The 14140-nt window shown below is 47.5% G+C and overlaps 1 protein-coding gene across 5 annotated transcripts in view; it reads right to left on the bottom strand.

Annotated features, from left to right (window-relative positions):
• The window catches only part of SLC19A1 (solute carrier family 19 member 1), a 45125-nt gene that overhangs the window by 5919 nt on the left and 25066 nt on the right, over positions 1-14140 (bottom strand). For 4 of the 5 annotated variants that reach the window (XM_044422721.1, XM_044422722.1, XM_044422720.1 and 1 more), the window contains exons 2-4: positions 11337-11641; positions 1789-2551; positions 42-234 (exon numbers count right to left, since the gene is read on the bottom strand). In XM_044422721.1, coding sequence (XP_044278656.1) covers positions 42-234; positions 1789-2551; positions 11337-11513 — 1133 coding nt within the window. In that variant the 5' untranslated portion in view covers positions 11514-11641. The remainder of the gene's footprint in view (positions 1-41; positions 235-1788; positions 2552-11336; positions 11642-14140) is intronic. The other variant, XM_044422723.1, reaches the window with a different exon arrangement.

The raw sequence follows: 14140 nt of genomic DNA, 5'->3' as shown, positions 1-14140 counted from the left end.
GGACCTTGCGTATGTCATGGAAGCCGATCATTAACACTCACATGGCTATAGGCACAAGAAACTGGTAGGAGCCCCTGAAAAGGACATAGCTCACATAGCACACCCAGATATCGGTGGTTGTGTTCATCAGCAAAAGCAGGCCTGCCTGGAATGCTGTCGCCACAGCAATCACCAGCTCAGACCACAACTTCCAACGGATCTTCACGTAGCCAGCAGAAAAGGAGGTGATGGCACCTGCAACAGAGTACCCAGCATTACCCAGACAGGACAACACCAGCCCTCCAGTTTCTGCAGCAGAACTTTTCCAAGGGGGCATTAAATGTTGACAATTAGGTTGGCTAAAATTATACTATAAGGAAGTCAAAGAAAGACGAGACAAGCTTAGGGCAGATACCAGACTTGGTGGCATCCAGATCCTGTGAAATGCAGCTCCGCGGCAACAGGAAAGAACATGTCTCAAGGCATGTTTTATTTAATGCATTTAAATAAAATATTTATACAATTTTATTTTATTTAGCTTATTTAATTGTATTTTTTGGTTAACTGTCGTTTATTGCTGTTTTACTGTTGTTGTTTTAATGACTGTAAGCTGTCCCGAGATGCCATGCATAAGGGACAGCATACAAAAGTTTTAAATAAATAATAAAATAAGGCAGCCCTTTGGAAACTTTTGAGCAATCAGGTCACTCTGGGCCCAGTGGTGAGAGGCTCACTTTAAGGACTTTGTAGACTTATTCTCGCAGGCACCACCTTTTTGCAGCAGAGATAAAATGAAAACAAGGCATATGCTACAGTTCAAGACTGATCTGTGGAATGATGCAAGCCAAACTTCCTTACCAAGGGTGGAAACAGAGTAAAATAAATTAAGAGGATGTTACGATTGCAGCAAAACGTGCCTGCCAGTTGGGAAACTGCTTTGTGCAATCCTGAAAGGGCCTCTCCGGAGTAGCCCAGTGCTCATCTTCCCCAGAAAGTTGGCTGATAAAGCCAGCCAGCCACTGGTGTGTCTTCTCTCAGGAGTCCCCACTCCGGATGCCAGTGGGCTTCCCTGCTCCGCTCTTCTGGCCACGGATGCCAGGGACCACAACAAGACCTTTGCAAGCAGAATGTGTGCCTGCCACTGAGCTCTCTCCCACTCCTTCTCTGTGGAGGCCTCTCAACAGAGGCTGGATGGTGATCAGGGATGCTACAGCTGCACCCTGCACTGGGCAGGTGGCAGGTCTACCCAACCAGCTCCATGATTTTATGCCTTGTCAACGAGCCACCGGGTGTCCCCTGGGTACCAGCAGGGGATGGTAGCATTTGACATCATCCGTAAATGAGAAGCATCTGAACGGGCTAGAGCGCGCAGACCACAAAAATGTGCTCCTTCTGTGTGGCCTTGCCACTCAGGCCATGTTGCCGTCCAAGTTTCCATGGTCAACACACGGCTCAAGCTACCCCATCACTTCCCAGTGACTGCCATAATTATGACAGCCCATCCTCCAGCTACTGCAGCAATGGGAATCATTTCACACGCGCCCCACATGAGTCACACATGAAGTTCTCCATGCAGGGAAGCTCCTGGGGTGCAGTGCGCGAGAACTGCGGTGAGCAGCTGAACACCTCTAAGTCCAAGTGGTTTCAACAGAAGGTGCTTAAGTCAGTGCCCCGGAAGAGTCCACTGGGTTGCCAGGAGGGCTCACCTCCATTTCATGCTTGAGTCACAACAAAGCGCACACACACTGAAAGAGAGAGAGATGCACACACATTAAGCACAGAAATGGAGCAGGGAGAAGATGTGCATACCGAGAAGCGTAGAAGCAGCTTCCACACCTCCATTGTAGACTTTCCTGTAATCGCTGGTGGGGTCAACCTCCTTCCATAAAATCTGCACATAGTACACCATCAGGTAGTAGCCAGCGGAGTTGAATATCCACCAGAGAGACCAGAGCCTCAGCTGCGGCACCCGTATGATGTGAGCCAGCTCCTTCAACATCCGGAAAAGGACGAGGTTCTTCCACGCGGAGGCCTGCCTGTGCCATCCTGGCTCCCCAGGGGTCCCCGGGTTCATTCTGTCCAGCTCAGCAGGCGAGGTCCCGTTGCACACGGGCTCACGCCTGTTGAAGAAGAGGCTGTGCTTGGGGCGCTGCAAGAAGAAAGTCAGGATGAGCCCGAAGCACATGAAGCCCAGGGAGACGTAATTCAGGGTTGTGAAGGTGACACCCCCAACGGTGACGCAGAGCTGCCCCAACGTGGAGCTGATGAAGACCCCCATCAGCACCGCGGAGCGCGAGTAGCTGGCCATGCGCTGGTAGCGTGACGGGGTGACGAGGGAGAAGATGTAGGAGGAGTAGGCCACCCGAGCAGCCAGCGTGACCCCGTAGAAGAACTCCATGAACTGCATGGCAAGGATGCTGGTCCCGAAGATCAGCAGCAGCCAGATGGAGATGTGGCTGATGCTCTGAAGCAGCAGCACCGGCGTGTATCGCAAATAGTCCGTCAGGAGGAAGATGGGCACCAGCACTGCCATGTACGAGTAGGAAAGCACGGGGATGATTTCATTGGTGACCTGAAAGAGAAAATCATGCCAACTGCAAGGCCCAATATGACCGGGAGCCTTGAGAAACTGTGCATCCCTTTCTCCCAAGCCTAAATCCATGCTGGGAGTAGAATTAGAGAAGGGATACAGAATTCCTCCTATGACAGATATTAAGGGTGTCACCTGCTCACCCATATCCCCAGGCCTTCCTCCTCCACCAACACACAGCCACGGATTTAGGAGTTCCTTCCCACGTTCCCCCATGGGAAGCAGGTGAACAACAGGAGACCCTTAGCATGATCATAGATACCAATATAGACTTGAATCTTCCCAGATTTGAATTTTTGAATCTTTACAACAGACCAGCTGTAAGTATGAGCAGACTCTGGGTAACCCAAAGATGTCCAGTCTTGTGAAAAGTCTTTAGAGAAATTCCCCTAAGGGGTTACATCCCCTCCTCGACAGCTCAGCTAGTTCCTTGGGTAAGTAGCAACAAAATGGATAACCAGATGTGAGGAGGAATAGAATGGAGTGGCTGGAAAAAAAGAAACTTGCAGATGTTCGCGCGCGCTCTCCCTCTCTCTCTCTCTCTCTCTCTCTCTCTCTCTCTCTCTCTCTCTCTCTCACACACACACACACACACACACACACACACACACACACACACACTAATCTCAGTATCTGGATAAGTTAAATCGTGATTCACACAGAGAAAATACGTTTAAAATGTCCCTAAGCACAAAATAGAAAGCTCTTCATAGACATCAAAGGAGAAATCAAATTACTGAAGTAGCTGGGATTGGATACCAGTGTGTCTAAACCCTCCACATAAACTTGGGGGCAGGTTATTAGGCATTTTTTTCTGTCTAGAAGATATTATCACAGATGCTTGGTTTTAGAGTTCTCAAACTGAATTTGTGTCTGCAGAGAACACATGCCCTTCTTCAAAACAAAAATGTCATAAAAGAAACATACAGAGTTGAGAAAAAGACCTTAATCCCATTATTCCTTTGCAAATCTATGTACACAGAATTAAACCCTTACCTCTTAAGTGCTAAGTTTCAAAAAATTCAATGAATAAAAGAATTTGAGTAGAATAGATCTGTACAAGAAGCTAAATGTGAGAAGGGAGGGGCAAGCAGTAGAAATGAAAGTGAAACCTTTTGAGCACAAGTCTGTGGATCTTTTTGTGTATAGCCTGAGGTTCATCATATTATTCTTTCCCAGGAAAAGAAAATCTAGAAAGGCAGCAGACCATTAAGAAAGACCCAATTTAGGAATATTTTAATGAAGTTTTAATGGGTAAAGCAGACATGCATGCAAATTATGTAGAAAACCATCATATAAATCTAGTGTTACTGACTAGTGATTTCAACTGTGATTTCAACTGATTTCATTTAAATCAAATCCACCCTGCAGAAACCTCCCCTTTTCAAGCAGGTGCAGGGCTCTGCTTGAACCAAAGGCCAGGTCATCTGATGCTGGCACTGCATGGCAGATGACTTGGCTGGGCAGGCCAACAGGAAACTGTCCAGATGAAAGAATGAAAAAATCTTTTCAAGTCCTTCTCAGAGCTGGGGATGATCCAGGACTAGACAGTCAGCACACACAAATCAAGAAATTCTTCTAGAATCTCCATCAAGGTGGTGGTGGGGGGGGGGGAGGGCTGAAGAGACACACCCCACTCAGAAAAAAAAAGTTCGGCTTTCTCTTCACAGCACCAAGAGAGATTGCCCCAAGGTTTCTCCAGTTCAGGTGCCCAGGGGTAATTTTTCCCTAAGCAAAGGGGAAAAGAGCTGGTACAGGCACTGGGAGAACCTTGTCATAGACACAGCTGGCCTTCAAGGGACCAGGTGGTGCTAGTGAGAGTATATTTTTCCTTTTTTTGTTTGCTCTCTGCCACTTTAAAACCACTCATTGTTATATGCCCAGAATCTGGCCCATCTTCCCATTCTGTACTTTCTTCTGAATCTTTGATAAACTGTTTCCTCTTTTGCCACAAAAATGAAGACTGAGAGCTTTAGGGGTGAAAGGGAAGGGGTTGAGAAGGTGCACACCACATCTCTGAGCCACACTACACTGTTTCAACACCCACGTTGCACCCAACATGCTAAGGATACAGACAGGCTGCAAACATCCCAACATCCCCAGTGGGATCCTTGGCCAGTTGTTCCCAAGGGATCAAAAGTGCTTAAGGACTAAGGAAATTGGCCTTATTTTACTCTCAGTGTTGGCAGCCAGCACCAGTGGGTTCTCTTGCACCAGGACTCACATGGAGTTGCCCGCAGGCACCAGATCACCACACCTTATTAAAAAGGCATTTTTCATCAACCCACGGTAAGTAGAACCTGCATTCCCTCTTCCAACAGCCATGACCATACATTTTACTGGATTTTTAGTGACTTGCAACAGAGACCAGATTATCAAGCCAGCCATACGGCACCAAGCAGGTACATCGCTCCAGGGAATGCTCACATCTGCATCCATTTCCTATTACCTTCTTGGTGAAGAAGGACCTAGGACACTGAGTCAAAACAGTTTCGTCTAGCCCAGTACTGCCAGCACTGACTGGCAGCAGCAGCTCCCCAGATTTCAGGCAGGAGGTTTCCTAGCCCTACCTGGAGACGCAGGGGATTGAACCTGAGTCTTTCTACTCTACCACTGGGTTATGGCCCCTCTCCGAAGAGGACACGACTTCTAGGATTATCTTGGAGATGGGTGAGTGTGGGCACCAACAATAATTAGGCAGGCACCCACTGTAATGAACTCAGAAAACCAGAACCCCGCAGAGTCGCCTTCTTCAAGGACAAGGAAGCGGCCAAATAAGTATCGGGTGAAGAGTTTGAGGGGACCCATAAGAAGCCGCTGTGACTGTTTATCTTTCAGGTCACTTTGCAGAGCACTGAGGATCCCCCAGCAGGGCCTGGAAGAGCCAGACCTAGTAAAACCCACATTTTGCTCTGGGATGCTTTGTGGGAGGCAAGAGCCGCAAGGCAACTCACTGCAGGAAGCTCACAGAATGTTCCACAGTGCTTTTGCTTTTAAAATAGCCACCTGCTGCTCACGGCTACTTAATTGCAAAGATCTGGCCTTCTCAAAACACGGCAACTGCCTTGGACTCCTTGTGCTTGCCCCCAGCAGTCTCCCTCCAGCCCCATCCTGGAACCGGCACCTCTGGCCAAGCAGGTCAGCTAAGCCTCCCTCCATCCTCTGTTGATCTGCTGCTTTAGCCATGGAAACAGTGCAGCAGGACATGCTGATCCTTGGCCAACAGAGCAGCTCGGGCCAGGGACAGAAAGCTTTGCCCACCGGGGGGGGTGGGGGGCAGCCAGCACATTAGGGGGACAAGTTAAATTCACTTTCACTGATAAGCAATCAAAAAGGACCACGGTTGTAAGGCAGCAGTGAGCAATTTCAGATGCCTTTGCCTACAACTTCCATCATCCCTCACCACTGGTTAGGCCAGCTAGGGCTGATGGGAATTGCAGGACAAAACACCTGGGGGGCAACAAGGGATATTCAAGGGTTTCCTCTGCTCCCCAGCTGCTACCAAAATCTTGACTGCGCAGCTTTCTCTTTACATTTGCAAAGAAAGATTACTGTCCAAAATTAAAATTGGTCTGAAAGCTGGAAAAGGAAAAGGAAAACTCACAACCCCATTTTAAAATAAAATGCTTGATCGTCTCAATAAAACAGACCTGAAAGCTTGCAGAGCAGCCCTCCTTTTACAGCGCACGGATGAATCACAAGAGCAGCCATCGACTTCTGACCAAATTCCACCATACTGCTAGATCCTGAGAGGGCTGCAAAGCTTTGCAACAGCCTTTCCCCAAACTGGGGTCCTCAGGCTGTGCTGAACTACAGCACCCATCATCCTCAGTGAGCATGACCACTGGCGCTTTCAGACGGCCTCCACCCAGGCAGTAGCCAAACCCAGGCTGACTTATAAGCCGTGTCTGGGGCAGTTCTCCAACTGATGCAGGAAGCCTTTCAGAACCTGAATGTGACAGCCCTGCTCAGCGGATGAGAGGAGAAGGTCAAAGAGAAGCAGCGCGCAACAGCAGGAGGCCACCAAGGAAGAGGGAAAAGGCAAGACGCTTTGATAATAGAGGAGGGCTTGCAAATTACGAGCAACGGAAGCCTCTGGCGCGCTGCATGAAGGACGCAGGTGGAGGGCCCGCTCCTCTGTTCTCTGGGGGGCCGAGCACAGGGCAGGGGCCCCTCTTCAGGGACTCTTCCTGATGGGGATGGTCTCAGGGCTCAGGGGCCATGGAGTCCCCAGACAGCAGGAGGAGACTGGTGGCCACCAGCCTCCGTCAGAACCGTGCTTCCCACCTTTTATTCCTTGCCTTACAAAACATCTTAAGGGGCCCCCTGGATGTTTTGGGCTTTAGCTGCCAGGATCTCTGACTATACTGGCTGGGGATGATGGGAACTGAAGTCCAAAATATGTTAAGGAAGGTGGGCTTAAGCCACTGATTAGATTCCATATCCTATCCCTTTCCTAATATGATTATTGTTACATTGCTTTGATGTCCCACCATTTTTCCTCTTGTGAGGAAGGCAAGATGGGCTTGCATAGCTCCACTTTAGCTTCGCAAAAGCAGCCCTGTGGGGAAGCTGTGGCCTCTGTCTTTGGACTGGAATAGAAAAGAGTCCACCAGGTTCTCGATCAGTGGGAGGGACGGGGGAGGACAGGCACTTCCTGCTTCACAGCATCTGTCCCCCACCAAGTGAGGAGAAAAAGAAGCCTCTCTGTTTACACCAAAGCAGACTGTAATTTCCATGATTATGGTGGCCGTGGGAATTTCTGGAAGCAAATGGGATGGAAAGAAGGTTGGATCTTCCCTTTCTAATGGGTCCGGGTATGAAACAGGTCCATATACAGTTATTCCCAAGTAAAGCAAAATGCAAGGCCCAGCTACTACTAAGCCATTAATCTAACAGTCCAGTTTGCCTGACACGAGAGCAGTGGATAACCCACAGTGGCTAGTGGCTAGTTCACCCTCTTTGGACATGCCAGGGGTGTGCCGCCCCAGTTCCCTAATTACCCTCACCGAGCACAGCTTGGCACGACAGAACCTGGCAAGGACACGTAGTCAGAATGGTTAGCAAACAACACAGCAGCCCTATCAAGGGCACGGATGCTAACCCAGTTAATGGACTGTTTGACCCAGAGATTCCCGCTCGACCAGACACTGAAAAGACTAAATATGGATGTAAAGAGCTTCTGCAACCATTCTGTAAAAAGGATTTTCCTGCTTTGCACTGTGCACACCAAGGAGCTGCTAATGCAATCACCAGCACACTGAAGAATCCGAACTTTGCCCCTTCCAAAGAGCAGAGCTGGAAGGCAGACAAGGGATCACCTCTGCTAGGCCCGTGTGCAACCAGTTTTGCCCCAAAGAACAAGCGCTGTCTCTATCCCAGCATGACCTCTGGGGAAGAGCAAGAGAGAAAATATAAATTACTCATAACTAAAGTGAGAGGTCAAAGGTTTAAATCTAAACCAACTGGAAAGCAAAGCAGAGTTAGCTCAGCTCTTCTGCCGCAGAATCCCAGCTTATTTTCTTGTCAGCAGTTTAGAATTCACTAAAATGGAATAATATAGTCTGCTCTCTTTTTAAAGTCAGTAAACAGAGAAATCGATGTAGCATTTGTTAAAATTGCCAGTTCTTAAACAAGGGGTATGTTGCCCAGTTGAGTGGTTATTCAGTTGAAAACATTTTTAGAACTCTTTAGAAAAAAATGTACATTTGTTTACTTAGTACCACAAGTTTTAAAATTAAAAATTACTTAAATTTGTAACTTTTTAAACCATTAGACCTCCAGTAGGAAGATCAAACAATGCCTGCACTAAAACTGATAAATACTGGAATAGAATCAAGTATTTTACTGAATCACACCGTGGAGTTTCAAGCTGCCCTGAACATGATTCGTACTTCTACTTGCTCTATGGAATTAGAGTTACCTGAAGGAGTGCTTACATCCATATATGCCCAGCCGCCCCTTGAGATCAGCGGGAGAGGCCCTTCTCCGGGAACCCTCCGTGAAAGAAATTAGGAGGGTGGGTACTCGGAGGAGGGCTTTCTCTGCGGTGGCGCCTAAGTTATGGAATGCGCTCCCCAGAGAGGTCCGCCTGGCACTGTCATTATTTGCTTTTTGGCGCCAGGCGAAGACCTTTTTATTTAAGCGGCATTTTAACTGTTAGTATTATTTGATCTTATCTGGCCAGGGCGGCTTATTTTATATTGTATTTTTTGGATTTTTAATGTTTATATTTATTGTAATTTATTGTTGTAAGCCGCCCCGAGGCTTCGGCGAATGGGGCGGCATAAAAATGTTAAAAAAAAAAAATTAGACTCAGTGGTTCTTCTAGTGTATTGGGGCATGATCCGAGGCCCCACAGATTACTACGGGAGAGATGCAGAGATGCAGATGAGTTGCTATCTCCTCCACTGAAACATCCTACCCATGCAGTGCAATCCTATGAGTGCCTCCTCAGAAGTAAGCCCCATTGCTCTATATAATGGGCTGCTCTGAATTCCATGGAGCTTATTTCTGACAGTAAACATATGTAGGGTTGTGCTGCTGGTTATACAGAGTGACTGCTAGGCAACATTTTCTGTTAAATCTATACAATATCCAAATGAATCACACCCCCCACCCAACACACAAACAAACTCCACTACTTGGAACAAACTGAAACTACAGAAAGTAACTAGTATAATCAATCAATATCTCCTAATTTCAGATAAAAATGGTATTTTCTTTATTTCTATTACCAAGGAAATTGTTTCAGGATAAGGCCCTTATAATACTGGCAATTCTGATTTAGTAGCTTGCTTGGTAAACACAAAAACATTTTAATCAAGACTAACTACTTAATTTGAGTCCTTGTTCTGGACTTACTACTTCAAATCTGTAGCTCTTTCCCTTGACAGTCATATCCCAAATCTCTCTCTCTTGCACACACATATGTACAGAATGCACAATCCTCCTGTAGCCCTTTCTGCCCCCAAAATGAACTATTTTAATTGTAACTGAGCAGAATAAACCCCCCTCGGCTAAGCTGCGGAAGTCACCATAGCAAGACTGGCAGTGCCCCATCTCTTGAAGCTGAAATGTTTACTTCCTCGCTACTGACCCCTTTCCCCGAAATTGTGCCAAAGTCCCAAATAAGTTGGGTTCTATTCATGAATCCTGGACTGAGCTCAACTGCTTTTTATTGGAAGTGACAAATAAACAACATCTTGTTATCTGAAAGAGACACCCTGGTTAACACAAAGCCCCCTCCCAAAGGATTACTTCCATGTAAGAGTAGCTACTTGCATACCATGAAATGTGCAGCTTTATTGCATGATGAAAGTAAACAAGCCTAGACAGAATAGCAGCTTGGACATGTTGGCAAACTACAGTGTGGCTTTCTGTGAGCACTCAGGAGCAATGAACTCAGGCCGGCCTCCTCCTCCTCTTGTGCACAGCAAGTCTCTGCCTGCTGTTCTGATTTGAGAAAAATGCAGTTAGCCATTTAGTCCAAGATCATGCCATGATTTGCATTCATCTTGCAAACCAGGGACTGAAACTAGTTTGCAGGTCTGGATGAAACTGTATGAATGAAACCAGGAAATGAGGTAGGGCATCTCTACTCAAGTGATGAGAGAAGGCAACAGAGGTGCTGTGGCACCACTGGGCCGCATACAAATGTTATAAATAAATGAATAAATAAACTCATGCCTGTCATGCCAAAAAGGTGGCTTAGTTTTGCAGCTGAATTACCCCAGTAAAAATTAAATAACCTGGTAAGGCATTTCACTGGATTTATGAGAATCAGCACTGCCCTGGGCTCCATAGATCCACACTTCAAATAGAGCAGTGCAGGTCCCTAGGGTTTATGATCTTACCGGAGGTCCTCACTGAACAGGAGGAAAAGCTCTGTCCCCATTTCAAGGATCTTGCCTGCATTCCTAATGCCCCCCAAGGCACTAGATTCAAAGCAAGCAGGACAATGGAGCAAAGACCAAGAAACCAGGACTGGGTGGGGGGGCCGAGGGTACAGAAGTGTGGATGGATAAAAACACCATTGAAGGTGGAGCAACAACTGATCCTCATTCTGCAGATTTTTAAAAATGTGCTCCACAGTATAGCCAAAGCACAAAAACATGTCACATTCTTCAGGTGCAAGGCAGAAAATCTTGCTGTGGCACTTCGCTGTGGGCACACGATTTTCAGGCTTATTGCAACACCAAACAACTCACTTCCTCAAAGGTTCAGTTTGAGTTTGCATCTCAGCTTGCCAAGGCAACACGCAGCCTGCAGATCCAGGCTCAGGTTCTTGTTGGCTTTGTTTCAGTTTCACTGAAAATGGGGCAGCTCACCCAACAGGACTGCCAAACTGCAAGATATCTCTGAATCGTTCGCATTACTCTACTAATAATATGGAGTGCGATCCATTCCCTCTTACTGACAGATGCTGACCTATATATGGGAGTGGGCTGGTGCAGGCTCAGGGGACCCCCTCCCATTCGCTGGCTGTTGGGCAGGTGCAGGCAGGTCCTTGCTTGCAACAGGAGGCCTATGACCTTGCACACAGCCCAGCCCTCCATTCCCCCCACCTGGGCAAGTCACCTGTACTCTAAGGGCCAACCTGAGAGGAGCGGCAGGACAGAGGGGTCAGGCATGCCATTCTCCAGTCTGATGTCCTCCAGACAACTCCCAGAGTTGGTTGCTCGGAAATAATCCCAATCATAGTGGGACTGGCAGCGGCAACCCCCTGCAACTTCCCCCTGCTTGCTGAACCGGCAGATGTGCTCACCTGTTCCTTGGAGAAGTTCTTCTCTGTTCCCAACAGGTAAGGGGTGATGAAGCTCTCACCAGGTTTGATTTGGCTCATGAAGCCATAGAAGCAGAGGTAGAAGACAAGGAGTTTCCAGCGTGAGTCTGGGGGAGGATCGGGGGGGTGCTCCTCCGGGGTTTCAGCCTCAGCAGCCATGGCTCCCCCGTCTCGCCGTGGTCACTCTGCAGAGGATGTGGGTCTTTCCAGAGGAGCCCACAGCACAGAAGACGCTCTGGGTTTAGCCCCTCGGTCCCTTTGTTGCATAAGGTCTCCAGCGCACGTGCCTGAAGAAAACGACGAGCGTTTGGCATCACATCAGGCTTCCTGGTGGGAATCTTATAAGCTAAATACCTTCAGTCATCTGACTAGGAATTTGCTTACTTCAGTTTGGCAGAGACAACTCCAGACCAAAAAACCTGCCTGGCCTCCCCTGGCTGCTTCAACATCCTTTAAGGAACCTGCTGCTTGTTTGTACATGGAGCCGTTTAGGTGGAATGCTTTAAGGCCTGCCAGAGCTGCACTTCAAAGGAGCCGAGGAGCACAGTGATGTGACAGTGTATTCAGCTGGACTGCTGTGTTCTGAGGAAATGCATGAAGGTAAATTGGTCTCATCCTGTCCCCTGCCTTCGCTCCAAAGAGCTCAGAAGGCAGTTTTCTTGAATTGCACAACAACCTTATGGGACGCATGCAGATAAGAAACCACTTAAGGTCACAAGCCTGGCTCACACCACATACAAACCCAATGCTCTAGCCAATATACAAAGACACGCAATGACCAGTAACTACTGGTAGCTTCAACAAGCCATTGATGGTGAGAGCTGCTGCAGTTACCCCAGGTCTAATCCTGTCCAGGTTAGAGTACTCACAAGAATTTTTCTCACTATTTCTTTCATTATGTGTCTGGCTGCAATGTCTTTTTAGTTTTTACTCTACAAGCTACCTAGTCAAAATCTTAAAAGCCCCTTAGATCATCACTGGTGGTCCTTCTCCAGAAGTCCTCTCCTAGGGAAACACAGAAGGTGGCTACAAGCAGAAGGGCCTTCTTGGTAATGGCACCCCAACTCTGGAATTAGCTCCTCAGAGCAGTTCACTTGGTGCCTTCTCTTTATTCTTTCTGGTGCCAGGGGAAGAACTTTTATCTACCTAATACTGTAAATTGTTATGAACATTTCAGTGGTTTTTAATACCTGATATCTTCTTTTATAGTTTGCCGAAGTGCCTTTTATTATGTCTCTGTTGGGAAAAAAAAACTAAAGGTTTTGTGAAGTTTTATGATGGTACTTGGTTTTTTGTTTCTGGATTACTTTTTTGTATCATTTGTTAATTTTAATATCACTTTTTACTGTGTATTTTATGATCTTGTGACCTGCTTAGGGACCCTCCTTGGATAATGAGGCAGGATAAGAATCCAATCAATCAATCAATCAATCAATGCACCCCTTATCTCCACACTAGGTCCCAATCTAGATTATACCTACTCTAGAGTAAAAAAAATGATAAAGACATGTAGTTGCTAGCCATACATTTAAAATAATGCCCATTTTGGCTCTAATGCATGGCATTTCTGCCTGCTTAGAAATGCCAGCCATTTCAAATGTAGAGACAGTATGTTGTAGTGGTTAGAGTGCTGGACTGGGGTTCAGGAGACCCGGAATCTAGTCCCCAGTCAGCTATGGAGCTCATTGGATGACTCTGGGCCAGTCACTGACTCACATGCTGGTCTACCTGGCAGGCTGGTTGTGAGGTTATATGGAAAAGAGGAGGGCCACCTTGGGTTCCTTGCAACAGGGGGGAAAGGCAGGATATGGAATGGGCTTCGAAGGGAGGTGGTTGAGCCCCATTGGTGAGGGTGTTCAAGGAAAGACTGGACAACCACATGTCGGGGATCACATAAGCAGAGCCGGTAGGAGCTGGGGGGCAGACGAGATGGCCTGGGAGGCCCCTTCTGACTCACTTTGTTTCTATGTTTCCATTATAAAAATACCGTTAATAAGAATAGCAATGATGGAAAGGTGGTGGTGAGGCTCCCATGGGGACTCAGGGCAAACAACGCAATTACGCCAATACCGAAACGAGCAGAGGGTTCCAGGCTCAGCACCATCTGAAACACTGCAGAGCTGCTACCGGTCCGTGCAGGCAGTGCTGGGCTCTATGGACAAATGGTCTGTTTCCACACAGGGCAGTTTTCCAGGCTCTGAAGGCCTGCACTCGCTCCTGCTTTGGGTTTTGGGTGACAGGTCTTGAGCTCCGTGCAGCCTGGGAGTTGGTCTCCCAGCACAGGTGAGGCAGATGAAGACCACAGACAAGGCCCTTTCTGTGTGTTTCCAACAATATTCACTTTGGCACTATAGGGGTACCATTGAGATGCCAGGTAAAGGTGCCATTTTTCTGTGCTTTTGGTAGCAATGTTGTTGTTGTTAGTCACAAGGTCATGTCCGACCCATCGCGACCCCATGGACAACACTCTTCCAGGCCTTCCTGTCCTCCACCATCCCCCAGAGTCCACCCAAGCTCACACCAACTGCTTCAGTGACTCCATCTAGCCACCTCATTCTCTGCCATCCCCTTCTTCTTTTGCCATCTATTGTTCCCAGCATTAGGCTCTTCTCCAGGGAGTCCTTCCTTCTCATTAGGTGGCCAAAGTATTTGAGTTTCATCTTCAGTATCTTGCCTTCTAAAGAGCAGTCATACAAGCTGTTTAATCTTGCCGGGCTTGCTGTTGTTGCTTTAATGCACAATGCTATGCAAATTTAGACAGAAAAAAGGCCTCCAACTCTCAGCAA

This window comes from Varanus komodoensis, unplaced genomic scaffold, assembly GCF_004798865.1.
Source record: "Varanus komodoensis strain SLA01 unplaced genomic scaffold, ASM479886v1 scaffold134, whole genome shotgun sequence".
Classification (NCBI taxonomy): domain Eukaryota; kingdom Metazoa; phylum Chordata; class Lepidosauria; order Squamata; family Varanidae; genus Varanus; species Varanus komodoensis.
The sequence above is the reverse complement of the archived record's forward strand: the minus strand, read 5'-3'. Positions and strand labels throughout refer to the sequence as shown.